The 26,029-nt window shown below is 49.9% G+C and overlaps 1 protein-coding gene across 1 annotated transcript; it reads right to left on the bottom strand.

Annotated features, from left to right (window-relative positions):
• Positions 1 to 447: 447 nt before the first annotated feature.
• Positions 448 to 9,176, bottom strand: PSMB2 (proteasome 20S subunit beta 2). The gene is made up of 6 exons (XM_042834092.1): positions 9,029 to 9,176; positions 8,182 to 8,304; positions 7,437 to 7,507; positions 3,016 to 3,178; positions 1,557 to 1,606; positions 448 to 679 (listed from the first exon to the last, which is right to left on the bottom strand). Exons 1-6 carry the CDS (start codon positions 9,117 to 9,119, stop codon positions 572 to 574), a joined length of 606 nt encoding a protein of 201 aa, XP_042690026.1. The 5' UTR covers positions 9,120 to 9,176; the 3' UTR covers positions 448 to 571.
• Between the last annotated feature and the right edge of the window lie 16,853 nt (positions 9,177 to 26,029).

Raw genomic sequence — 26,029 nt, forward strand, 5'->3', positions numbered from 1 at the left:
TTTCCCAGAATCCAGGTGAGTAAAAAGTGACACCAGCATTTTAAAATCCACTGTTTATTGAAAACCTCTCTTTTCACTTGGATTATATTGAAACCAAGAATAACAGAAGGAAGAACAACAAAAAAGTCTTTGAAAAACAGATTTTTATAATGCAGAGGTAAAGTCCTGTGAAAGATGCAATGGGATGCTGGTGTGTTTAGCACAAACCACTTGCCTGCTGTTTGCTGAGCTTTAATACTCAGCGAGAGGAAGGTGAGTGCAAATTCTCATCCAGAAAATATGGTGGTTTTCCCACACATCAAAAAACTTACAGTAAAAACTATCAGAATAAGTGTAGGAGCAATCTGAACGTGGCACCATTGCCAACAGATCACGTCTCATCTTCACGAATGATGAAGGGAAGGAATTATTTAAACACTCCCAGGAAGGACCAGTGGAATCAGAAGATGGAACTGGCATAAATGTCAACCTTTATTCAATCTCCCAGCACAGTACACGCCTTGGGTGCTTCAAATGAATATTAAAAAACCAAAAACTGAACAAAAAGACTGCTGAAGGAAGATCTCAGGGGTTAAGACAACGCTTTTAGAAGGGGTACATTGTCCACTTCATGGATGCCATCCTTGTCAATGAATCGGGCATTGAAAGAAGTCAGATTTAACACGAAGCGTTTCTGAAGCTGTTCAAAAGACAAAGGAGGTAAGATTAATCCACAGCTTAAACAAAAGAGGATAGCATCACTTAAGGGATATGCTGTTGCTCATCAACAATTTCCATCCTGTTCTTGTTGCTGATATTTAATGTCACTAGAACTAGGGTGACTTTCACAGCTCAGGAAACGTTTAGTACAATTTTGTTATAATATTATCCATGTTAGAGCAGAGATTCAAAGCACAAAAGCCTGTTAGCGTGGAAGACATTTAAGGAGGAAGACAGCAGGCTGTAACTTAGGACACAGTGCAGGCATCAAAAAGAATTTAATCAGAACCTTGTTAGAACAAGTCTTCTTAATGTTTCCCTAGTTGTTTCTTCCCAATGATATTAAATTCAATCCCAAAGACAGAGAATACTCTCCTTCAATAAAAGCCTTGGAGTCCAAAATGATACGTTTACATTAAAATAGATTATGAACTTTCAGGTCAAATCTTCACCCCAATTAGACTTAGATATCACTTCACAAGCTGCAAGAGAAGTACCTTGTAGTTATGTGTAACACAAGTAACAGAGGGATGCTTGCATTACATTCAGAAGCAACATAAAAGAAAGTCAAAGACTGTCTGTATCAATATTATGCTAAGCATGAAAGAAGTAGAAGTAAAGAAAAGCAATTAAGCTTAAAGTTTATGTTCTGGAGGACATGAACCATGCTAAGACAGCGCAAGCGCCCACAAATCCTTTTCCTCAGTAGCTGTTCCACATCTGGTCAACGTGCATTTATTATCCCTTCTGGCAAAGAGAGCAAAATATGCGACAAGAGGAACAGGAAAATATCAGCAAATGAATGCAAACAAACATTCCTTTCTCAGGATCACAAGGACCCAGGTTTGGCAACTCACCTCCTCCAGACATTTCTTTAGGAGCTCCACAGCTTCCTCACGTGTGATACCTGAAAGAAAACATCCCCAGATTGATTTAATTACAGGCCATCTCTCTCAACAGAAACTTTATTAAATTTAAACAACTTTTCAGCTGAGCACCAAAAGCTCCACTTCCCAGCTCACAGAAAACACTTTCCAGATGTACTGAGGACGCCCTGAGCTGAAGCACTGACACTGCAACAAGCCATTGAGAATCGATTTGTTCCACTGAATGGGAAGCATGACGGAATTTTGCCTCCCATGGCCAGGGAGCAGGCTTTGGAGGAGTCCAGCCTCCCCTCTCCCCTCAAGTTTATTACAGTTTTAAATCAGCTCCATCTGTCCACAGCCGGCTGCAAGTCAGTGACAGTAGGCGGAGTCCGGTTTTAGTGCTGTGTTCCCTGCTGGGTATTAGCTTTAATAATGGGAAAGGCACGTGTGTGATGCCCCTGCTATTCTCACACACTGGGATGAAATCCAGCACTGGATAGGGATGGCAAGCCATGACAGCCCATTGTCGTTTGCTGTTTTTCCTCTTTTCACAAGGAGTGATGAAAATGTGGTACCATCATTTGTAAAGGTCGTGGCTAGAAAGCAGCTAAGCTCCGTGGATCTTATTTCTAAAGCTTTTGTTCCTGACTCACATTCACTGTTCAGTTAAAAGAGCTCCCATTAAAATGAAATTGCCATCCTACAGCTGCTTTTCTTGCAGTAGATAGATGGAAGGATTGCTAAGTGAACAAATTCACTGTGAGAACAAGCTCAGCTTTGCACACAATAAGGAGTAAAGCAGTTTTGTGGCTAAAGTCAAAGATGTCATTAATTACAGTTCCAGCTTTGCACATCTCATCTGAAGAATGGGGATGGAGCACAGATCTAAAATTAAGACTTTAGACAGCTACAAGCATACACAATTATAATTAACAACTGTGCCAGCTGACCTTCAGCACCTCAGAGCTCTGAGATAACCTTGCTAGGAAGGAATGTCTTTTCACCCCTGTATTTCTGATACACCACAAATGAAACCAATCCAAAACAAGGAGCAAAAAGACAGGGGGTTGCACTCTGGAGTTCGATATTCTGGAATAGCCATGTCACAGCAACAAGCAAGTGGAAAACAAAATGCTATTTATTAAAAACAGTAAGCAGTCTAGAAAAGTCCAGCCATATCCTATGTGAAACTGGAACTTCTTTTGCTTGCAGACCATTATGTTTCAAACAGGAAAATAGAAAGGACTGTCTGGTTTCACTTGACCCCTTCAGCAGAAGCAGGAGGCCACCTTCAGAGCCACATTTAGGCTAACAGTCAAGTTTAAACCTGCAGCAGCACAGCAGTTGTGACAGACCACCTGGCTCTGTACATGCCAAACTCACTCTTTAAGCCTTTAAGTTATTAATCAACAATGGGAGAATTTGCCTCTCTGCAGGCTCCACTTACCTGGCTTGTAATAGCGGTCCAGGATGCTGAGGGTGAGGAATGCACCGTATCCATGTGCTGCAAAAGGAGCTTTAGCCAGAGCTGCAAGGTAATCCATGTAATAAAGGGCAGGACCCTCATGGTCATCATAGCCAGCCAGGAGAAGGTTGACATGGTAAGGGGTCTGCAAACAGAAACAGTGCTTTGTCAGAGCAGCCACACACAAGGTTTTGGATCTCAACCATCACGAAGAACAGCAATGCAGCTGGTTTTGCAATTCTTTATGACAGTGACCAGCAGCTGACATCCACGCTCTTTGCAGGAGATGCTGCACTTCAGCATCAGAAAAGATCAAGTCTCCTGGTGTTACAGCATGCAGAATCAAAAGAAAAAAAAGTACAATTCTGCCCTTTTTTCTTTAAGATTCCATGGCGCATTCAAACAAAATGAAAACTTCGATCACGTTTTCACAACGGATTCTTTAAATTCAACATAAAAGTTGATGCTTTTTACCATCAACACAGGAGCACAATGTGAGCATTCTGCAGTCTGTAAGAACTTCTGTTAATTTCATATGCTCTTTCCTCAGTCACACCACTGTTAACCAGAGACCATTTTAGCACACATGGGAGCTTACAAACGGTGCAGCGTGAACACATATACACAGTGCTGCACAGCCTTAATTGGCAATTAATTTTTTATTGCGTGTACCAAACTTAATCTTCACTATTTTGCTAAATTGATCACAAGAAGCTCTAAGGAACTGGTTTGTTACCATTTAAAATCAACTAAGACGCTGCAACACCACATCACTGCGCTGTATATTAATCTTAAAGCATTTCAGAGTATCTGTAACCAGTAACTATGCAGCTGTACTCATCTAATTAGGCTGCATTTTATTTGTTCTCCAACATCACACAAGCTGATATTTGAAAGCCGTGACACAAGATCACTCAAATCACTGTGTGACTTGGAATTACCAACACTGGCATATGTGAGACACTCAGCAACAAACAAATGGTCTTACACAGACTCCAATCTGTAAGCTATTTTTCAGTTGTATGCTCTCCTGCTAAAGGGCTGAGATAACTTCTTTAAGGCAAATTAATTGTTACCCATGCTATCCTATTACTCTAATTAGTAGATCATGCATTCCAATGTTTACTTCCATAAGTGAAAATATTCTCATACAAGCCTTTCTGCTGAGTTTACACAGGACTCAGTTCACACCCTCCAACAGTGACATTTATGCTCACAGTGCACTAAGATGCAAACACTCAGAATCCCCTACTTAATTGGACCAAGTGATCACTGCTGCTTTCCAAGGCTCCATTTCAAACTAATTCCATGCCCACTGAGGACTTCAGTCCTCAAGTCCTGAGGACTCCACAGTCTTCAGAGGTCTGCAGTGGCTGAATGGTGACCAAACACACGACGTTGTTCTTGCTCCAGGATAAACGCAGCTCCCCCAGATTTGCCTTTATTTCTCGCCACAAGCAGCTTTGCACTTTATGCTGTTTGATTTAAAATAACCACAGCAATTAAGGCACGTGTGAAATTCTTCAGAACTTACAGCTGAAGAGAACAGCTGTGAGAAACACAGCCAGCCAACAGGCTCAGGAGGCTGGGCTGCAACAGGCAGCCGTGTGACATCTGGCGGAAGCCAAAGTCACAGCAAGGGGGAGGGAGAAAGGTGGGCGTGAGGAAGCATCCTGCCGAGCGTGGGCAAGGAGAGGGGAACTGACAGCCTTCCCTTGGACTCAGGCCAGAGCCTGTCACCTACAATTAAACACAGCATCACAACCCGACGAGAAGCTGAACTTCAAAAAGGTTTCAGGGGCAGAGGGGAATTTTTCCTGTTCCCCACCACCATGCACAATCAACAGTAGGTCTAACATCTAGCACTGATTCACCTGCTGCATCAAATGCCAGTGTGGAAGGAACAGTGGAAGGGGAACTGCAGCACCACTCACCTACTTAAAAGCCAGCAGGCTCCAATGCAGCATCTGGATTTGCCTCACTCACAAACGAGAAACAAGCAGCTCCCTGCAGACACTACTTCAGAGCCTAAAGCCCTGCATGAAGGCTGAATGTGACTTGCAAGAACACCACAGATCTGACACACTGCCTGCCACCTACAGCAATATCCTCAGCACTAGGAAAGTAAGTGAGAAATGTTGTACTACCCCTGTAATGTCCTTATTACAAGACTCTGGGCATCACTGGCTATGTGAACAGAAGCCATTTCCTTCAAAAGACAGCCTATTTCTACTCCAGCAACAGCTTCATGTCTGCATGCTTTGCTAAAGCTTCAGAGCTTTGCTAAAGCTGTAACCACACTCTAATTAGAATGGTTTCAACATTTATCAACATAAATGTAACACTGCACAGATTTACTGTACCAGCTGGTTAACACTATTTGTTTTCCCCTTCTGTTTTCCATGCTTCTGTTTCTACTCAGAAAGTAAAGCTCACAAGTGAAAGCACTGCCTGACAGCAGACATTTATTCCAGAGAATCTTTATTAATAAGGTGTGGAGAAAAGCAGGAGAAACACAACCTCCCTCAATAGCGTGGAGCAGATTTTAAACTGTGAAACAGTACTATTAAAAAGAATGTGCATTGCAAGGTAACAAAAAGCCAAAAAGATTCATATTAGTGCTGGCTCATCTGCCAATATAAACAAAATCAAACTACACAGCATAGAGAAGAACCTAGAACATTTTCATCATCCACATAATTCACTTAGGAGCTTCCAGGAATCCTACATGCAATTTGAACAGATGCACAGAGCTGGTGTTAATCCTTGTATCGCATCAATTAAAAAGAGGCACAAAAATAGGAAAAGAAGTTCTGATGGCAAGGTTTGTATAACCAAATTCTAAATGCACACAAAGACACGACGTGCTGTGTTGAAAGAAAAAGAGTTCTCAGAACAGAGATCACTGTAGTGTGACAGTGTCAGAGTGCACTGCTTGCTCTGGGGCACCGCCATCTGCAACAGCACAGCGTTTTGTCTCCAGTAAATAAACACATCTGCCTTTGCCAGTGTCCTCCCCACTGTGCTGCCCATCTGGAGCAGGTGAGCTGGAAGACAAGCAGGGGCTCAGGAAGCAGAGAGGCATGGGGAGGGATCAGGCCCCAAGGGACGTGGCACAGAAGACAGTGGCACATCGTGCCACATGCTGCCAGCTAAGGATGCCAAAACCTCTGCTAAATTACTCGTTAGTGGTGTTTAAATCCTATTACAAAATGGTTGCTTCTGCACACAGGCAGGACGCTCAGCATTGCCTCACCTGTGGAACACAAGGACCCTGCAAGGAGTTATTCCACTACAAGCTTGATTAACTTCAAAATTTGATACCTTCAGCTGTCCTCCACATCAGAAAAGAGAAGGCTGCCATCAGGTTGCTCCTACAGATGAGTTCAATGCACAGCTCAATGCCTCACTGCACACAAGCCTAATGCTCAGAATAAAGCTGATGTTGACAGGGCCTGTATGTGCCCATGTAAAATATGATTTCAAGCCTGTGAAGTAAACTGCTGGAATAAGCACCAACCTCATTTACCCATGTCCAATCCCTGACAGATTTGTTCAACTTCATTTTCAATATCCTCTTTGCTCTTGTTTTGTTTTACGCAACACACTGGGAAGAATGCTAACCAAGTAATTCCTAACCCTGGATCTTTAGAAGTCTGTTTGCCCCTCCTGAAAACATTAGAACATTTTACAAGAAGAATTAAGCCTTTTCTCCTGGGGAAATAACAGATTTATTGCAACATGCGTTACGCCCGTTTATCAAATTTGGAAAGCACAGATCCAAGGACAGTGACTTGCATAGAGCCAAACGAGATGAAAGGCAAACAGAAGTTCTGACTTCACTGTGCTTCAAAGGGCATCCCAGCATGACAGCTGGAGAATCACTGACAGGATGCATTTATGAGCAACACTTTGAAAAAAAAAATTACCATGAGCAAAATCAGTAATTACAGCTCAGTAACTTGAGAAAAAATATAAAGCTTCGACTTGGATTTCACATTTCCTGAAAGCCTCGTGCTGCTGTTTACAAAAGGGACTTGTTTTGCTAAGCACATCAAACAGCTTTGCTCTATTAAACCATTTTCCAAGAAGATTAAACGGATTCAGTGCATTTGCATGAAAACTAACAACCTTATCTAGATGCTAAAGAGGCTCAATTCACTGAGCTGCTCTTACGTTTGGAACAAAATGTTTATTGGACCCAAAGATGAAATTTGAAGACCACAGTTGTATCAGTTATCAACACCCAATAACTCTTCTGAATGTGCAAATCAATATTTATTTTCAGAAGAAATGTCTCTTCCAAGTGAATTCACACACAAATACAGAAGCCAACACCTCTACATCAGACCCTAGTACTTTAAAATGGAAGTTTTGGCCAAAATCTTTTGCTTATTACTCACTCGACTGCGAAGGTAATCAGCCAGATTTCGTCGTGTGAAGTTTGCAGCTGCAGTAGGAGACAATTCGTAACCTGGAGCAGAAATGCATACTGGATTAAAAAAAATCATATACACGTTTAAATCTATGATTTCCCATAGTATTTCATAGGTAACAACATAGAGGTAATTTCATAGAATGGCCTGGGTTGCAAAGGAGCACAGTGCTCATCCAGTTCCAACCCCCTGCTGTGTGCAGGTCGCCAACCAGCAGCCCAGGCTGCCCAGAGCCACATCCAGCCTGGCCTTGAATGCCTGCAGGGATGGGGCATCCACAGCCTCCTTGAGCAACCTGTTCCAGTGCCTCACCACCCTCTGTGTGAAGAACTTCCTCCTAAAATCCAGCCTAAACCAGTGATTTTGGAAGCAATAAGTAATACCCTTTAATATTTAAATTAATATTTAAAACCCTTTAATAACCCTTTAATACATTATTTAATCTGCCTAATCCCATTTTATTCTGAAAGCTACAGTTACAGAGATAATCATGCAAAGAGCCCTTAAAGTCCAGGTAGCTCACAGGTGTACAGAGCATTCAACACACAGCTCGAAAAAGTTAAATACTACGAGCACATAGCTGGAATTTCTCAGCCACATACATCAGGAAAGCTGCTAACAGCTGGCATGCAATGGATATCTTCCTTAAACACTGTCACTAGTGTTAAAAACAGCTTAGTAGGGCTATAGATCAGTAATCTCCCTCACTCACCATTTCGCATTTTGTAGAGCTGAACGTTTTTCTGGATGTATTCTGCAAACTGCACCGTGTCTCCAGCCTCGCCAACACACAGCAGCAAGATCTTTTCACTCATCTTAAACATTTTATCGTGGTCTAGGCAAAGGAAACAAAGAGATCTGAAGTGAAATACAGGTTTAAGCAAAAGCACCACCAACTGTAAAACTGAAGGTTCCATAGAAAAATTACCAATACATCAATTTACAGCTTTTTGGTAGCATTCTAGAACACAGGGCTTGGATTAAGGCTGCTACACCTCGTGCACATACTCCTAGCCCATGTTACTACAACAACAGGCAGAAAAAGCCATTTTTGAGAACTTCAAAGGCTTGGAAACTCCCCAGCGTTTTCCCACATCAGGAAGCTAAAAAGATACCGCAGTCACTCACATACCTCGAGTTGCTCTTACTTCCAATATCCCCTTTTCCCCACGAAACGGCCTTGAGCAGGGATACAGCTCCAACCAAGCCCTTCCTCCTGCCCTCATTATTCCTCCAGAACACCCAACGCAGCCCCACCGCAAAGCCTGGGCCAAAAAGCGACGTTTAAGCGACGTTTACCTCAAGCCTTCAGCTAACACAACCACCAGCGGGCACGGCAGCTCGGAGTGCCGGCTTCACACAGAGCATGCAGCCCTGCGAGATCAGAGCTCCGAGCCGGCAGCCCCTCACAGGAACCAGACCCGAATTAAAGACCCTCACAGCGTTTCCCCGCGCGGTGCCGCACATCGCGGGGCTGGGAGCCCCCGGCAGCACAGGGGAACGAGGCCGGGCCCAGTGAGCGGCAACCCGGAACAGCGGCAGCTCCGTTCGGCCCTCACCGTGCTTCATCTGGATGATGCTAGAAGCCGCCACGGTGTCGGCAGCCACCAGGACGTAGTCGGGGCCCTGGATCCCGATCAGGTACTCCATGGCGGCCGCGCTCCGCCGCCCTGCGCCGTGACACAGCGATGCGCCGCCGCCTCCGAAACGCCGCCACCGCGCATGCGCCGGCGCGGTGTGATGACATCAGGTCTCGCGAGAGCACGGTGCGGGAGTCACGTGGGGGCGCGCGCGTTGCGCCGGGTGTCCGTTGGCGCCTGAGGGGAAGCGGGGTGGGGTGGGTGCTGATGTGCTTTTATGGCCTCTGCCCTAATTATCTCTGCTAACTAATCTTGATGAGCAGGGAGCAGCGCTGGGTGCGCTGAGGGGTTACTTGGGTTGCTCTGTCCAATGGGTTCTTTGCAGGGTATGGTCTGTTCTCTGCATTCCGCAGTTTGGTTGCCCTGTGCCATGGGGATGGTGGAGGCTTCAGGCAAATCTGGGTCTCTGTGCACGTGAGTTGGGGTGGCTGGTGCTGCTCCCAGCCAAAATGTATCTTGTTCGTTATTAAAAAGCATGCTTGCAAAGCACAGTCTCAAAGAAAGGTGGAAAATTGAGTTGTAGTAGGGCAGTTTCTGCTGCATGTGCTTTGTGGGATAAAAACCAAGATGGCTTGGCTTGCACGCCCTGGAGCAGAGGGCACTGCTTGGAACTGAAACTGCGGAGGTCCAAGAGGAAAGGAAGCTGCTCCAAACCCTGCTCTGCGAGGCAGCTGTTCTTGGGCACAAAATGCATTGAAAACGAAACCCTGGCGCTGCCGCAGCCTCTGATCTGCACGTTCAAAGGGAGCTGAACTGTGAAGAGAGGCAGTAAAGGCCCTCCAGCAGCAGCACGGGGATTTATTCACTGCCCATCTTTCTGTGTCAGTAGTGGCTGGCAGTGCCAAGCCTGGGCCCTGGCCTCGGCTCCCTGCTGCTCCTGCTGTGCATGCTGTGCAGCCGGTAGCCATGAGCGAGTTCAGGCTGTCCCTCCCAGCCCCATCCCACACAAAACCCCCGCAGCACAGAGACAAGCCCTGGCTTGAGTCACCTACTGGGCTAACGCAGGAATTTTTTCCTTGCTGATCTGTGCATGCCAACCACTGGGGGAAAACTCCCAAGCTGCAGATGTGTCTGCTGATTTCCTGATCCGATGGTAGATTCAGAGCTTTGTGATCTCTGCTCTGGGACTTTGGGTGAAATGTCCCTGTTTCATCCCTTGGCTGAACGTGGGTTCTGACAGCTGCTGAGCAGCAGATGCTCTCCTCACTATTCCCTTCTTTTTCCCCACTCCCACTCTATTTTAGTTTCTCAGTGCTTTGTGTTAGGTGGCCACCGAGCACCCAGAAGCTTCCAGGTGTGGCTGTAAAGTAGGTAATTGATAACGAGGAACAAAACAAACACCCTAATTGCCTGGATGTTGTCTGACTGCAGGCACCATCCTGCCGAGCACTAGCATATGCTTTATTGATTAAACACTGCCTGAGCCCGTCAAACATGTGAGCTAAGTGCAGCTCCACAAAGACCCAGCCCCACGCCAATGAAAGGGGCCACCGAAGCATTAAAATCCCACGGTTGCTGTAAAGGAAGCAGCCCCAGGACATAAAATTCTGGATGCTGCAGCACATGGCAAATGCCCAACTGTACCTATACCAAGAAAGTCACTGTGTAATTATGAGAACTGGGCATAACCTTTGTGTGGTTTAAAAAGTACTAAACATGCCAAGAAGCAACAGCAAACCGTCTTCAGGAAACAGTATAAATGAGTGGAAGCAGCAAATTCACCATTTTGACTGTTTTCCAATTGCCTGTAGCTACACTTGTTAAATTGAGTGCTGCGTGCGTAAATCAAAACAGGATGTTTTCTTTTACCTAACAATGGCCGAGCTCTTTGCCAGTGCTTAAGTATTTTCTGTGTGGATCCAACCTATAGTTTTAAACACATTTTCCCCTATAGATGTTACTGCGTGTGTGCCCACAGCCAGCCTGTTAACTTAACAGTGATTTTCTGAGACCTCTTTAAGAGAAGGTTAACAAAAAATCAACAGTTACCTTTCTTGTTGATTTTCATTGGGCCCTAGGGTGCAATTAAATGTTAACATTGTTACTGAACTTTCTCAATAGATTGAATTTCCCTGGTTAGGAAGCATGCATACATACAGTGCACACCTACCTCTCTTCCCAGGGTGAAGGCACTCCTGGCATCGTGAAGTGGGTGTAAGGAGGGAAGCAAGGCATCTCTGCTAGCAGAATTTGGGGAATATTTTCTGCTATTAAAAGGAATTTCTCCAACCTGTAGTAGATCTTAAAATTGAATGTGCTTCTGCCTTTTTAATTGTAGTGTATTTGTATGTGTGTGTGCTCCACGTCCTTGGTGAGAAGGATCGCCCAGCAAAGAGGAAGCAGCCTGAGTCCCTCGTGTAACTTGCCATACCAGCAAACCAGTGCAGAGATGCATGTCGTGAGAAGTCAAGAGGGACAGGCTAGCCAAGACTAGGACAAATGGGATGGCAGGAAAAAAGCTGGTAAGGATGAACAGCTGTCATGATTTCTACACGAAGAAGTTAGCCGTATGGGAAAGCCTACAAAGCAGTGAAGGTATTACCAAAGTCCTCAGCCCAGCCCACGCTGGCTGTGCGCACGCTGTGCTGTGGCTCTGAGTGCTGCAGCTGACAGCAGCTGTGGGCTGGGCAGCCACTGCTCATCTCCTGCAGTGACACGACTGACCAGTGCTTCCTAATGTGAGGTGATATGCGCAGAGGAAAGCAGTCTTTTTACCAGGTGCTGATTGCTCCAGCAGAGAGCCTGGAGCCCGGCAGAAAATGCAGACAAGTCATTGCATCAACAGCTGGAAAAAGGCAGTGCCTGTGAATATGTAAGTCAGCTCTGCAAACTTTTCAGCGGCTCATTTTCTTTCCCTGTTTTTTTTACCCCTCTGCACACTGTCCATGAGATGATGCTGTTGTAATTCCTACCTCTGCACAACAAGCTCACTTCTACCTGATCGGGCTTCATGCTCTGCCGTGCCGGCGTCTGCTACCCTGCCTGCAAAATGGTGTCTGGTTCTCATTGTGATGCTTGGCAAACTCAGCATGCTGCTGACATTTGCCAACAGTGGAGTGCTTTCCCGAGCTTCCCTGCAGGGTCTGTCCTTGATCTGCATGTGCCCAGGGTGCAGAGTTGTGATAATCTACGGTCACTCGGCCAGGAGCACACACTGCTCTCTGAGCTCCCAGACCACTGCTATTTGCCTGGCTGCTGGTATCCCTGTTTCTTCCAGCTTTGGGCTGTGATGTGACTGCGGCACAGAAAGGGTTTTTGCATTCTCAGATTGTTTGGTGGGGTTTTTTTTTTGCACTGGTTGTCACCCTTTGCTGTCATCTGTCTCAATACAGCATTAGTAAACGGTGCTGCAATTGCTGTGCCACCTAGATTAGGTTTCCTGCTTTGAGCTCAGAGCTGGCCAGAGAAGAAAGGGAACCTCGTGTCGCTGCTATGTCAGGTGCAGGAAATGAAGTGCAGAAAGAAGTGATTTGGTGGTGATCACAGGGCGGGCTATGGATGGAAATAGGGCTGCCCTGATTCACTGAGCTCCTCTACTGCTGAAGCATGCTGCTGGATCCCACAACCCCGCAGTGAACCCTGCCAGGATTACGTGGAGCTTTGTTACTAATCTCTCCGTCTGGGCTCCACGGATCTCCTTGAGCCATCTTCCTGTGGGCCCAAACACGTACATGTAAGCAGATTCTGCTTTCAGACAAACCCTGCACCATTCCCCTCCTGCTGTTCCCAAGCAGTTTTGGGACCAAGGCCAGTTTGCGGGGAGCAAAACTTCCTTCCTCCTGGCTCCTACCAAACCTGCAGCCCCTGCTCCAGGCTGTGTTTGCCCTCTGCCTGTGATGGGAAGAGAGGGGCATCGATTGCAGCATGCAGGTGAAAATGGATTGCGACCTGCTGCCTGCTGCACTAACAGAGCTGATTAGCACTGGTGTGTGTCTCTGCCAGGACTGATCTTGCAGGTGAGAGCATTCCGAGAGCAGCTGAGGCCCTGCAGTTTCCATTCTCTCACCGCTGGCTCAGTCTGCTCACTGCTTTGCAGCCAGGACACCAGCAGTGGTTTTTCTCCACTTTTCCTATTCCTGGAGCCTCCTTATCAGCCCGTTGCGCTGTCACAGTGGCTGCTCACAGTCCTGGCACTTGCAGGCTGATATTGCAAAAGCTCAGCTCTGCAGAGCCAGGCTGGCAATGCCAACAAGACGTCCAGTCCTGAATGGGGTGACCCATCCCTGCGTGGCTCTGCGGGGTCCAGCAGCATCATCCCATCATCCGCTTCATAACCGTTGCTAATTGGAAAATTAAACCGTAAGAAGAAAATCTGCTTCAAGTTATTCCATGGGCTTTTGTCCCCCACTGAGGAGGCACAAATCAAGGAATCAGAATGTTTAACAAAACAAACAGAGATTTCTTTGGTATTGGGGGAGATTTATAGGCAGTAGCATCCAGAGAAGCCTCCCCCTGCTCTGTCCTTCTGCTTGAATTCTTGCTGGTCACTGACTTATTACTTTTCTTACTGTTTCCCCTGCTTTATAAGTGGGTAAAGCATAATCAAATTATCATAATACTCATTTGGTTAATTGCCCTTTTGGTTACTTATTGAGTTAATTAAAAGACAGGGTCAGTTAGGAGGAAATGCAGAGAGGTGGGCAGTGAGGGGACAGGATGTGGGCTGAAATAGGCCATTACTCCAGCTCAAAGAATGGCAGTTTGTGTCCCTTCTTTATTGCTACATCACTTCTGTGCATGATTTGTTCTGGATTAAAAAGAAAACAGCAGCTAAATAACCAACCCAACAAACACAAAGCAAAAGAAGAAAGCCTGCTGCTGGAGATCTCCGTTGCTTGTTAGAATCCATTTAGCATCCATCCAAAGCTCTGCAGAAGCCCAAACCACCTATTTTAGGATCCTTTTTTCAGCTGAGAAAAATGTGCTGCTCCACAGGTCAGAAGCTGCCTGCAATTATGACCCCGAATAGATAGAAATGTTGCTTCTTGAGACAAATTCCATCTGACAGTTTTTACAGTACGTTCGTTCAGAGCAAAATGCCCTGTCCCCTGTCACCCGGATTGAAATTATTAAGGAAGACAGACATTTCACTGACAACTCTAGCCTCCGGGGGGAAAATATTCCTTCTGTTCCCCTCTGAAGGTCAGAGCTCACATAATGCAGAACACTTAGAGCAGTTTCTCTGCAGTGGGGCTGTGGATGGATGTTAGGGCAAGCAGGCGCCTGCTGCACGTGTGTTGGAGGGGATTGGGGACAGAGAGGCTGAGGCTGGCATGGCTGCAGTTTGAATTTGCCTTGCCTGGTCAATGGGTAACACGTGCAGGGCATGCTCTCTCTGTAGGTTCACCTTCTGGCAGGTTGGAGGATCCGTGTGTGCCGTGGCTGCTCCCTTCTGTGGGAGCACCAGCTCCATCCCTGCTCAGGTGCCTTTCTGTGCTGTGGGAGAGGCTCAGCCCGGCCCCTTCGTGCCCCCCAGCCTCACTCCTGCACATCAGCTGTCATTCACTGGGCCCTGCTGTGGGTCCTCGGGCTCACTCAATCTAGGGCTGAAAATTGGTCTTGAGCCAAGGTGGCCAGAGGTGAGAAATCAGCCTGCAGCTCATTAACCTTTTGGCATCCCTGCCGGCAGTTTGGTCCCTGCTGGCTGTGTGCGTGGTGTGAGGACATCTGCACTGCTGTCCCTCCCCGCCTTCCCAGCTCATATTGCAAACAAATCCCAAACCAGAGTGCAGCATCAGCACCAAAGCTGGATGCAGAGCTCAGGAGCCTTTGCTCTGCCCTCATGGATAAAGGGTAGAAGAACCAAGTCCTGACCCACACTGCTCCAGCTGTCCCATCCTCCATGCTCTTGCTGGGGGAGCACAGCCCTGTACACCCCTATTCCCCACCATCCATCCATCACCCCCAGAAGCCCTGGGGGGCTGTGGGGGGCCATGAACCCTGCGCCATCCCAGCCACTCATCCCAAGGGATGCAGCATCTGCCCAGAGCCCACAAGGACCTGGAAACTTTTCTTTCTTCTTTCCCTCACTCCCTATTTTTCTAAGTTTAATTCTGAACAGCCGGCTGCGTTCAGCCTGACTGGTTTGTTATGGCTTATAATTTGTGTTAGGATTAATTAACTAATTACCGACAAATGTCCGTTGGCAAGATTCTGCTTCTGCTTGTCAACTTGAAGTATTTAATTATTTTAATCATTTACTTTCATCTTCAGAATTTATGCTCTTCCAAGAGCGTTTCTAGGCATCTTTTAATTATTATTCTGATTTTTTTTTCCAAGGGGTGGTGAGCTGGGGGATGGAATCTCTTCCCGTTAACTATTTCAGCGAGGCAACTTTCCTTGGAAGCTCACCTTTGGCTTGCAGGGCTGCAGTGGGCAATGGGATGCACGGGGAGGGCTGGGCGCTGGCTTCCAATGGAGCCCTGCCTTTCCCAAAAGGATTTTGGGACCCAGCCATGGCCACGCACTGCTTTCTACCTGAGGGCTCAAGTGATGTTGGTTTGTCCTCACTATATGTGATTCCCTGATATCCCATCAGACACAGGAGAGTCTTCGAAGCACCACTGTGCACGTAGACTTCCGAATGTGTGCCCAAGGATCCTGGGGAGGTGTCCATTTATACAGGTTCTCAAAAGACCACAGATTGCTTAAAACCCACAAACCGAATTGGACTCGATGGTCCTTATGGGCCCCTTCCAACTCGGCTAATTTGATGGTTTGTGATTCCATGAATTTTGCTCTGAGGATGATGCGGGGGGGGGGGGTGGCAGCAGGATGGATTTGGCTGCAGGCACACAAGGAACTGCAGTGGTGGGATGAGAGGGCAGTGTGGTTGGGTTATGGGAAATGCAGCCAAGGCTGGCTTGGTTTGATGGGAAATCCCATAGGGCTGCCCCTGAAATGACCACCGAGGCAAAGTCTGAACCCTTTCCTCCCACCCATCACAACCAGAGCACTTCCATGGGATTAAAACACTGCAGAGTGCCACCATCTGACAGCACATTGCAGCTCAAAGCCTTTCACTGCCCAGCGGATTGCCAGGCTTCTTTCCTAGCCAGATGCTTCCTGTGCCATCAGTCCGTGTTGGGGCTGAGCTGCACACCCTGCCCACCCCTCGCTGGTAGAGGCTAACGAGGGCCGTGGACTTGAGAAGATCCTTTCCTGGAACAAACGAATCCCTTGGACCAGAGCTGATGAGAGAGTGCTACTTAAAAGCTTTCTTGAGGGTACATAATTATACGGAAAATAATTAGGGGCAAGGCAGCAGTATTATTACCACTTATCACATCACTCTAAACTTAATCCGGAGTGATCTGTGGGATCACAGGACAGGCTTTCTGAAGCAGGAGGAGCCCACGGCTGTGCCCATTGACTGGGCTGACCCAAAGGCAGGGGGGATGTCCCCACGGGTGTCACCTGCTGGGACGGCACGTGAGAAATGAATGGTGCAGGGAAGGAGGGCTGCAACCCGGCCGTGGGCTCTGGGTAGGGAAACATCTAAACGAGATGAGAAAGATTGCCTTAATTAACTTCAGAATCTCGTTAATTAGAAGCCTCTCGCATTACAAATTGTTCCGGTGACCAGCCCGAGCCAGGGCTGCTACAAATGGCAGAGGATGGATTGTGTGGGTTTGGGATCATTGAGTTTTGCTGCGTGTTGGCTCTGCATCCAGGCACGGGGGGCTCAGAGCCCAACTGAGCTGCTGCAGGGCCCTGTGGGGGGATGAAGGCCTGGGGTGGCTGGCGCTGGGGGTCCTGGTGGGGAGCAGAGCCCTGTGCCATTGCAGGCGGGCAGAGGGAGCTTCAGTTGATGCCCCTGGCAGTTTTTTTACAGCTCAGCTATTCCATTTAGGGTTTCAGAGGCAGTGGAAGGAAGCTGGGATCGCTTCACTGACCAGCCGGAACATCCAGCCAGTACATTAACTGCCCTGCTGCCCTGATCTGATGTGGTTTTACAGACAATAGCTACTGGCTATTTAGGCAATGTATAAATTAGCATATTCTGCACAAACGAGGAGCATATTTAAATCAAAGGAGAGTGCCCTCTATTTGTCAATCATTCAACATTCGCATTTTCACATTCCTTTATAAAGTCGATTTCAGCTTTCTCTGTACCCCCATCTTCACACGGGGAATTGTCAGAGGGTTTCCTCCCCCTCCCCCCTCTCCTTTAATTAAAACAATTGCAATCCGCTCTCCTGGAATTCCTTTTGGCTCAGTAACTCGTGACCTTCACTCCGGGTTGGAGCCTGGTGAGCGGGGCAGAGATGGGGAGATAAAGTCAGTTTGATGGGGATGCGGGCGTGCAGATGTGATTGCCAGGACGTTCTGCAGCCACCGACTGCATCTGCTGCTGTGCTGAGTGGTGCTGAGCAGGGAGGAGAGCCGTGGGCTGGCTTTGGAGGTGCAGCAAGCTGATGTGCTGGACAAAATGATGCTCAATGGGGAAAAAAAACCATGACTGCAGTGGTGGTTTGCAATGCTGGAGCAGCCTGAGCTTCCTCATCCCTTCAAGTGCTGTTGTTGGTAATGTGAAGGACTGCTTTGGTCCAGTGCAAAGGTCAGGATGTGAGCCCCACTGTGGGGTAGCTCAGCTCCAGGGCACAGCTGGGAGCAGAACCATCTGCACTGCCAGCACTGCCTGCTCTCAGAGTCCCCTTTTGCATTCCCAAGGATCTCAGGGGCTCTCGGAGCTCTGCAGCTCCCAAAGATGGGAATTGCTGCTGCTCAGCAAATTATCAAAGGGCTTTTGACAGCAAGTGCTGACAGTAAGGCACTTCTCCTTGCTGGATGATCTCAGCCAAGCCGTGTCTGAAGGCTTTCAGTAGGGCAGTGCTGAACGTTTGCACTCCATCAGTTACTTTCCAGCCTGCAGAGAACACAAGTTAAAGAGGAAAATGCAAATAAACCCAAGTCCTGAAGCCTTCCTAATGGCCACATCCTGGCTCTTGCCAGGTTCTCACAACGCTGTGCTGACAGAAAATAAAATAGACCTAGAATGTCTGTGCAATAGATACAGATATGGTTTCAGGAGCAGCATTGGGGTGGGTTGGGGGGCTCAGGTGTGGGAACTGGCTGCTCACAGCGTGGCCACGAGGTGCTGGGACTCCAAATGGCACCAAGGGCTGTGGGCCCCCCTGCCTCACTGCCTGCCCTCCTCCTCCCCTGCCTTGTGGTGTTCCTCATGCATGGAAGGTATTAATTACCCACCTTGCTTTAGTGGCTCTCAGGAAATGCCCTGCAGCAGAATGCGCTGCGCCCGCTGCAGCTCTGCTGAAGAAGAGGAGCACGAAGCTGCGCCCCACAGGATGAAGCAGTGCCCATCTATTGCATCCCATGGACAGCAGCTCCTGTGGGGCTTGGCAGCACAAACAGGTGAGCAGCAAAGCACAGCGGGCTGCCCCTGCTCCTGGGCACTGCTTTCCCTGCACCAGCCCAAAAGTGAAGGTGGTAAAAAGTGGTGAGAAAGCACCTGGGAGTGGTCATTAATTCACAAACCACCGCATGGCCAAGGATGAGCCCCTGTGGTCCCTGCCTGGCTCGGGGTTGGATGGGATTTGCAGGAGCCTGGAGGCAGAATGGCAGAAAGATGGGCAGGAGGGCGTGAGACCCCTCCCAGGCTCCAAAACTGCAGAGACACTTTTTTGTTCCACCTTTGGAACACGCAGATCTATTCACTCATCATTCTACCTCATGGATGTGTGCACACGTTGTTGTGACTTCACGGCTCTCCCATCCGTGCATAAAACAGCCCAGGGAGCCCAGGCTGCTTCATCTGTTTGCCACAGAAGATGGATCCGTTCACAAATTGTTTTTTATTGACCCACAGCGCTGCTGAAGGTCGTTTGTTTGGATGGAAGCAGCAGCGTGGATGGGGGGAACGTCCGTGTGATGGGCACATCCCAACCCCAGGGAGCACCATGGAAACCCCATTGATGCTCCACTGAAATCCCATTGAAACCCCATTGAAATCTTGCTGAAGCCCCATTGAAACCCACTGAAGCCCCCCAGCGTCCCTCTGGACCTCACGCCCTTTAGGATGAGTCCTTCCTTGGGTAAAAGAGGCTCAAGATGGAAAAATGGTGCCTGCAGGAGCAGCACGTGGGGCCGGTGGAGCATCCACCACACTGGGGATGATCCCAACTGAAAGCACCAGAGCTCTGTGGGCTGTGCTCAGCAATGGGTTTTTCTTTTAGAAGCTCCACGCTGCGGCCATTCCTGGGTGCATTTACACTGTTTGGAGACGGGGATGAATGGGCACCAGTCAGAGCAGCACTGAGTGAACAGGAGAGACAGATCAGTGTGGAGTCACAGAATCACAGAGCCATAGAATGGCCTGGGTTGCACAGGAGCTCAACGCTCATCCAGCTCCAACCCCCTGCTGTGTGCAGGTCGCCAACCTGCAGCCCAGGCTGCCCAGAGCCACATCCAGCCTGAATGCCTGCAGGGCTGAGGCATCCACAGCCTCCTTGGGCATCTCTGTCCCCGTCACAGCATCACACCCCGTGCTCACTGGGCGCAGTGAATGATCTGAGCTCAGAGCTCTCTCTGTCTGCGTCCCCATCGCAGCCCTTCACACTTTATTTTTTCGACTTTACAAATGTGCCAGATTTTAAGGGAAAAAAAAAAGGGGGGGGGAAAAAACAACCAACCCACAGAAAGGGAAAGTAGCACATCCCTTTGTGCAGTGCTTTTTAAAAATCCCTGTTAAGTTCCTGTACATGCTGACAGTTTTACAATTTACATGACAGCTGGCTTGCTTGGAGGAGATCTCTGTTAATTAAAATAACACAAAGGGAAAGAAGCGAAATCGTGTCAGCGGATAATTAATTTGGAGCAGGACACCAGGCTGCGCTGATCCCGCTAACAAAACTCTGCAGGAATTCACAGCTTTGCAGGGCTCGGCTCTGGGGACGGCCCCTTCCCATGGCACTGGGTCCCCAGGTCCCCCAGTGTCCCCAGCTGGGGTTACGATGGGGTTTCAATGGGGTTTCAGTGCGGTTTCAATGAGATTTCAGTCAGGTCTCAGTGGGGTTTCCCCATTTGGGGACACGGGGGATTTGTCCCATGGGAAGGGACCGGCTGCAGCGTGGCGCTTTCCCAAGATCCGTACCCAGATCCTCTTTGCTAGGGCTCTGCCTCTCCCATAGTGGCGGGAACCGCTGCCATCCCATGGCCATCCTTTGCATACCTCTGTCCCACAACAGGCACGAGGCTGGGGACAAGGACAGCCCGGGGGACCCCTCTGCATTCAGAGGTCCGTGCCCCCGCGGTCGGGGCGTGCTTGGGATGCTCGCTGTGGGTTTTGCTCCATCCTGACCCACCGGCCCCTTGCACCCATCGCCCGCGTTGTGCTTAGTTAACAATTCTGCTGCTCGCTCTCGCTGCTTTGGTGTGCTGATCAGGCGGGCTCGGGGATGGGGAAAGAGAAAAACAGCGCAGAGAGGGAAGGGAAAGAGCAGCCCAGGGCTCCAAAGCAGCTGAGGTGTCAAAGACAGAGATTTAATGAATGTGCCTGCGGTTCACCTGAACAGATGAGCACGAGCTAGAAGGAGAGAAGGAAGAAAATGGAAAAAAGAAAGGATCATTTTTCAGATTGGCAGCTCCCCTCCCAGACATCTTTTAACAAGAGAGGAAAAAAAAAAGGGACTCCGGCGCCGCTTTAAAGGAACAGAGCCGCTGCTTCCCCGCACCGCGGCTTTGGGGTCGGGCTGCGGTGGGTGGGACTGCAGCTCCCTCTGCCCCATAGCGCTGAGCCCTCCGGGTGGGACGGGACCCGATTCCCACCCAGACAGCGGGACGGGGAGGTTGGAACCCGAAGCTCTGCGGCCCCATCAGAACTGGGACCCCAACCCCGGAGCTCTGAAGCTGAGGAAGGCAGTCCGGAGTGACTGCCAGGTCTCCCAGACTGGGCTCAGATTTGGCTTCCAACAGAAAGCAGTTCCCAGCCTCCCCTTTGTTATGCCCTGCATCATTCCTTCCTCTTTTTTTTCCCCCACGTTTTTCTTTTCCTGGGACAAAGCAGAGATGCTGTGTGTCCCTTCCCATCTGTGTCACCATTCCAGAGCTCGGTGCCCCTGCTATCGAGGACACAAGGACTCAGCCCAAACTGCAGCTCTGTGGGTTTCTATTTTAGGACTCTATTTTAGAAGGAAGGACTTGGTTCCTCTTCCACAGAGGTTTCCCCTCCCATCCCCGTGCCCTGCAGGCTCTCTGACTCCTCACACAGAGCGTTGCAGAGCTCTGGGATCCCACAGCCGCAGCCTGCAGCCCTGGGGATGGGACCCAATGTTGTCCGTGAGCAACTTTGTCCGTGGGCCTTCAATTACTCTCAGTGCTCTGAGCTCTGTCACATCTCCTTCTCATCAGGAACGGCACCGACGGCTCTTTCATTCGGGGGGGGGGGGGGGGGGGCGTCCCCTTTTTATTTTCTTGTGCTCACGGTTGCGTTTTTCTTGATATTTTTTAATGATTTTGCACAGGAGCCCAAAATGCTGCAGCGGGGACCTGAGGCTCTCAGCCCATCCTGCATCACAAATCACTGCATCGCATCCTTTGCACAGCCCCATCCCTCCCCATGTAGATCCTCCCCATGGCTGCAACCTCGACTGAAACTGGTGCTGAGTGAGTCCTAAGCCCCCCCATACACACACACTCCACAGTTGCTTGATTTTATTTTATCCATTCCAACCTGTTTTCTCCTAAATGAAATAAAACAGGAGCCCAGATAACGAAACCTACGGCTTTTATAAAAGAAACATTTCACAATTAAAAAAAAAAAAAGTTAATAAATGGCCGAGCCCCAACAGATGGGGGTGTGTGCGGAATTTGCATTTTTCAGATTAACATGCACGAGCAGAGATAGAAAACGCTTTTGCCCCGGGGAAATAATTTGAGAAATCTTTGCATATTTTATTTAAAAGCATGCCGCGTTAGGCAGGGTAATAATGCAGAGCGGTGGTGATTAGGTGGGGCCTGGAGGGATCGCAGCCCGGGACCCCAACCCCCCCCCTGCAGCCCCCCGACCCGCAGCGCTGCACCCCAAAGCCACAGCGGGGTCGGGGTGTTGGTAGGAGGGCGCCGGGCCCCGCCGTGCCGCGCATCACCCCGTGTCCCGTTATGGGATGCTCCGCTTCCTTGAATTCCGGGCGTCCTTGGGATGCTCCCCGCTAATTAGTAGCGATGGAAGCTCCTCCAGATGGAGCGGAGGGGTCGGGGCGGGCGCTGAGGCTCACAGCAGTGGTGTGAGGTGAGGGCGCAACCTACAGGGCGTGCGCCTGGAAGGAAAGTCCTGGCAGCTGTGCGGTGTAACGGTGCTAATTGGGCAGCGGGGGGAGGGAGGGAGCAGGAACGGGGGCGCAGAGAGGGCGGGAGGTGCGCTGGGCTGGGGCTGATTCTTCTGGGGGCTTCTCCCTTTGGGTACTTCTCCTTTTCGGCTCTTCTCCCTTTGGGATCTTGTCCCTTTGAGCTCTTCTCCCCTTGGGGTCTTGTCCCTTTAGGTTCTATGAGGTCCCTGAGGTCAGGGATGCTGAGCTGGGGCTGACATGCTGCTGCCCTCATTGATGCAAGCAGGAGCAGGAAGGATTCTGCAGTTCAACCCGAAGGGGATAAAACCACCAAAAATAGGGCTGCCACCCTTGGAAAAACCTTATTTTTTTTCCTTTAATCAGGGCCCCTTTGTTCTGGCATTTGAAGCCGAAGGAAGGCCTCGTTGGTAGGACTTGTGGAGGTCATTTTTCCAGGAGGGGACGCCCAGGTGCCACCGTCCCCATCCCGATCTGCCCCTGCTGCCCATCAGCTCTGCTCAAAGCAAAAACCCTCCGCCGCCTCTCGGCTTTGAAACCCGACCCAGCGCCCAGCTCGCTCCCTGTCTGCTCCCATTATTAATAAACTTTGAAGGGCTCCCTTCTGTCCTTAATGAGATTAGCGTTATTTTCATGCATTGCTGCGGGGCAAAGGACTGAAAAAGTGGCTGAGCTGTAAACTAAAGGGTGCTAATCTATAGAGGGTGGGTCCCCGTTCCCGTCGCCGCAGGGGATGGGTGAGAGTAATCAATTAAAAGAGGGGATTAGAGGTGCCGTGGTCACCCCGTATTGAGGTCGCCCCACCACCTCACAGCAGCCCAACCCCATCGCTGAGGGAGAAAAAGCCCTCAATCAAAGCCCAGACCCAAAGGGGCAAAAAAAAAAATAATCTGTCGTTCATACATTAAGGCTCCGATTTGCTCAGCAGCTCTGCCCGAGCTTTGTCAATTAATGCTAATTTAAAGCACAGCACTGCTGTTTGGTTCATTGGAGAGCTTTTGTTTTGGAGATGAAAAAGTGTCCGGCGTGGCCAAATGCGATGCTGCTTTCTTTGGTTGCATGGGGACGGCCCTGAGCAGAGTCACTGCGGTGAGGACGGCGCAGCAGGGCTGGGGGTGCAGCAGCACAGGCCCTGAGATCTTCACTGCTTCCAGTTCCTTTTTGCCACCAAAGCTGTGCCCGAAAAGCACCCCAAGCCCTCACCATGCTGGGAAAGGAGGGAGCAGCGCCCCTGATGTTCACACGACAGTAATTAAATGCTTCTCCTATCGGAGCATCCCAGAGCAGGAGCGCAGCGCATCCCAGCCATGCGGCTGTGATCTGTCCCCAGTGTCACACTGTGTGTCCCTCTGCTCCAGCACCCTGCGGGAGCCAATCCCAGCACGTGAGGACGATGGCATCCTGCACGCACAGCAGTGCCTTTGGGTGCAGACAGATGTGCTGACGCTGCACAGAGTGCCAGGCATGGCACCGATGCCATATGTGCCCTTGCCAGGCCGTCACCGCAGCCCACATCCCCACCAAACCCCCACCCCTTCCAGGATCCCACTCTGAAGAGGGCAATTTGACTGGTTGGGTGTTGGCAAAGCTGTGGCACATGATGGCTGGAGGAAGATGTCCATCAGACCTCCACGTGCCAGCCACATCCTGAGGGCACCCACCCACCCCACAAACCCACCCCACAAACCCACCCCACACTGAGCAGCAGCTCTGGGGCACAGCGCTTTGTCCGGTCCCATCGCCCCACACCGAGGGACGGATGCTCAGCACCGGGAAGGGCTCACCCCAAAACCCAGCGGTGGGGCAGCCCCTGGCAGCGGCCCTAATCCGGGTGGCTGCACCGCCGTGGGCTGTGGATTAGGGAGCAGAGCCCCGAGCCCTCCTTTGTCCTCCCTATTGTGGAGCATTTTGCTCGCCTCTGCTTTAAACCTTGTAACCATTTTGCTGCCTTTTAAAATCGGGCTGAATAGGGGGTGGGATGGGGAGAAGGGTGGGGAGGGGGCTTTGAGGCAGCATTCAGGCTGCAGCTGCCCCGTCTCAGCGCGTTCCCAGTGACCCCCACGGATGCGACGGCCACCGAGCAGCGCAGGGACCGGGCTGGGGACAGCCCACCTGCCTGCTGGGACGGGCACTTTCATGCCTATTGGGATTAGAGATTTTAAGTGTCGTTCCAAATTGTGCGGATAAACAGTCTTGTGAAAACTTGTTATCGTGGCTAAAAGGCCCCCGCCGCCGCCCTCCGTCCCCGGCCTTTTGTTCAGGCAATTTTTATTGGCGGATTGGATTTGATGAGGTTTAAGGTTTATTCTTCGGACTCTATTGAAGAGCTGATCCTTTGTCTCACGCCGCGGAGCGTGAAGAATATGAAACGTAGGCAGAAATAAATCTGCTTTTCGCACGCATCGGGCCCCGCTACGGGCAGGGACCACCACGCACAGCTGAGAGTCACCTCCTGCAGCCTCGTGTCCATGCACGACCCCGGGGTGGGACAGGCGCTGCCGTCGCATCCTGAGCTGCAGGAGCTGGGAAAGGGGCTGCAAAGAGCCCAAAGGCAGCGGTGCTGGGGGGCCCCAAGCTCTGAGCTGCCATCTCTCGCCCCCCTCCCACAATCTCAGCCCCGTGGCAGGTCAGTCCCATAATCGCTTCATTTATCACCAGTCACTCGAGGAGAGATTCATCAACAGGGTAATTTCAAAGGAAAGTTTGCTGCAGGGGCTGCCTTCCGTTCGTGAGCAGCTCCCCATACCTTTCACCTATCGCATGGAACCTGCCCCACTGCAGGATGCCTCCATCCCCATCTCATCCCCATGGCCACCAAAACCATGGGACGCGGCTCTGAGCTGCAGCAGAGCTTTGTGGTTTGGATCTAAGAAAAAAAAACAAACAACAGAGAGCATGAAAGCTGCCCTGATGTGAGCCATCATGGAGCATGAAGCCTGCCCTGATGTGAGCCATCATGGAACTTGAAGCCTGCCCTGATGTGAGCCATCATGGAGCATGAAGCCTGCCCTGATGTAAGCTGTCATGGTGCAACTCAGGCTCAGCGGGCTCCAGGCAATGCTGCATGGCTCAGGGGGCTGAACCCCATGAGTGGTCCCTGGGGAGGAGCCCCATTCCTGCCCCCAAGAGCTGCAGGCACTGCCCAGGTCCCCTCTGGCATCACATCCATGTATCTCACTGCATCTCTTCCCAGCGTTTCCCCATCACCAGGAACACAACCTGCACTGGGGCCACCCCGCTCACTGCGTCGCATCCCGCTTTGCATCAGTGAGATCTCTCCCCAGATCCCCACTGGTGTTCAGGCTCCTCCTGTTTGGATAAGATATCTGTAATTACACGCATACCTAATTTGAATTCTTTCCGGAGCGCAATCCTAGCGCTCTGCACCCAGCTCAGCAGCGTGGCAGGCAAACTCCCCATCAACAGGGAGATGGTGGATGGTGGCACTTCTCGGTTGGGTGACCAGGGCATGGCAACCAATGGCCACCTTGTCAATGGGGAGACGTGGGGTAGTGGCATTTCTCTTTGGTTGGATGAGCAGAGATGGCTGTTGGTGATCACCACAAGGTGCCAGCAGCCCGTCCCCAGGGTTCAGCAAGCTCTCAAGGGTTTGACC

The sequence above is a fragment of the Centrocercus urophasianus genome, unplaced genomic scaffold (assembly GCF_019232065.1).
Source record: "Centrocercus urophasianus isolate 14NV4802_14NV808 unplaced genomic scaffold, USGS_Curo_1.0 seq_43, whole genome shotgun sequence".
Classification (NCBI taxonomy): Eukaryota; Metazoa; Chordata; class Aves; order Galliformes; family Phasianidae; genus Centrocercus; species Centrocercus urophasianus.

What these genes read in the sequence shown, in the direction of transcription:
- PSMB2 (XM_042834092.1), bottom strand. Translation starts at nt 9,119, where the DNA reads ATGGAGTACCTGATCGGGATCCAGGGCCCCGACTACGTCCTGGTGGCT. An exon ending in GCTCTACAAAATGCGAAATG is followed by an intron (nt 7,508 to 8,181) that starts GTGAGTGAGGGA and finishes TTTCTGCTCCAG; the next exon opens with GTTACGAATTGTCTCCTACT. An exon ending in TAAAGAAATGTCTGGAGGAG is followed by an intron (nt 680 to 1,556) that starts GTGAGTTGCCAA and finishes TCTTTTGAACAG; the next exon opens with CTTCAGAAACGCTTCGTGTT.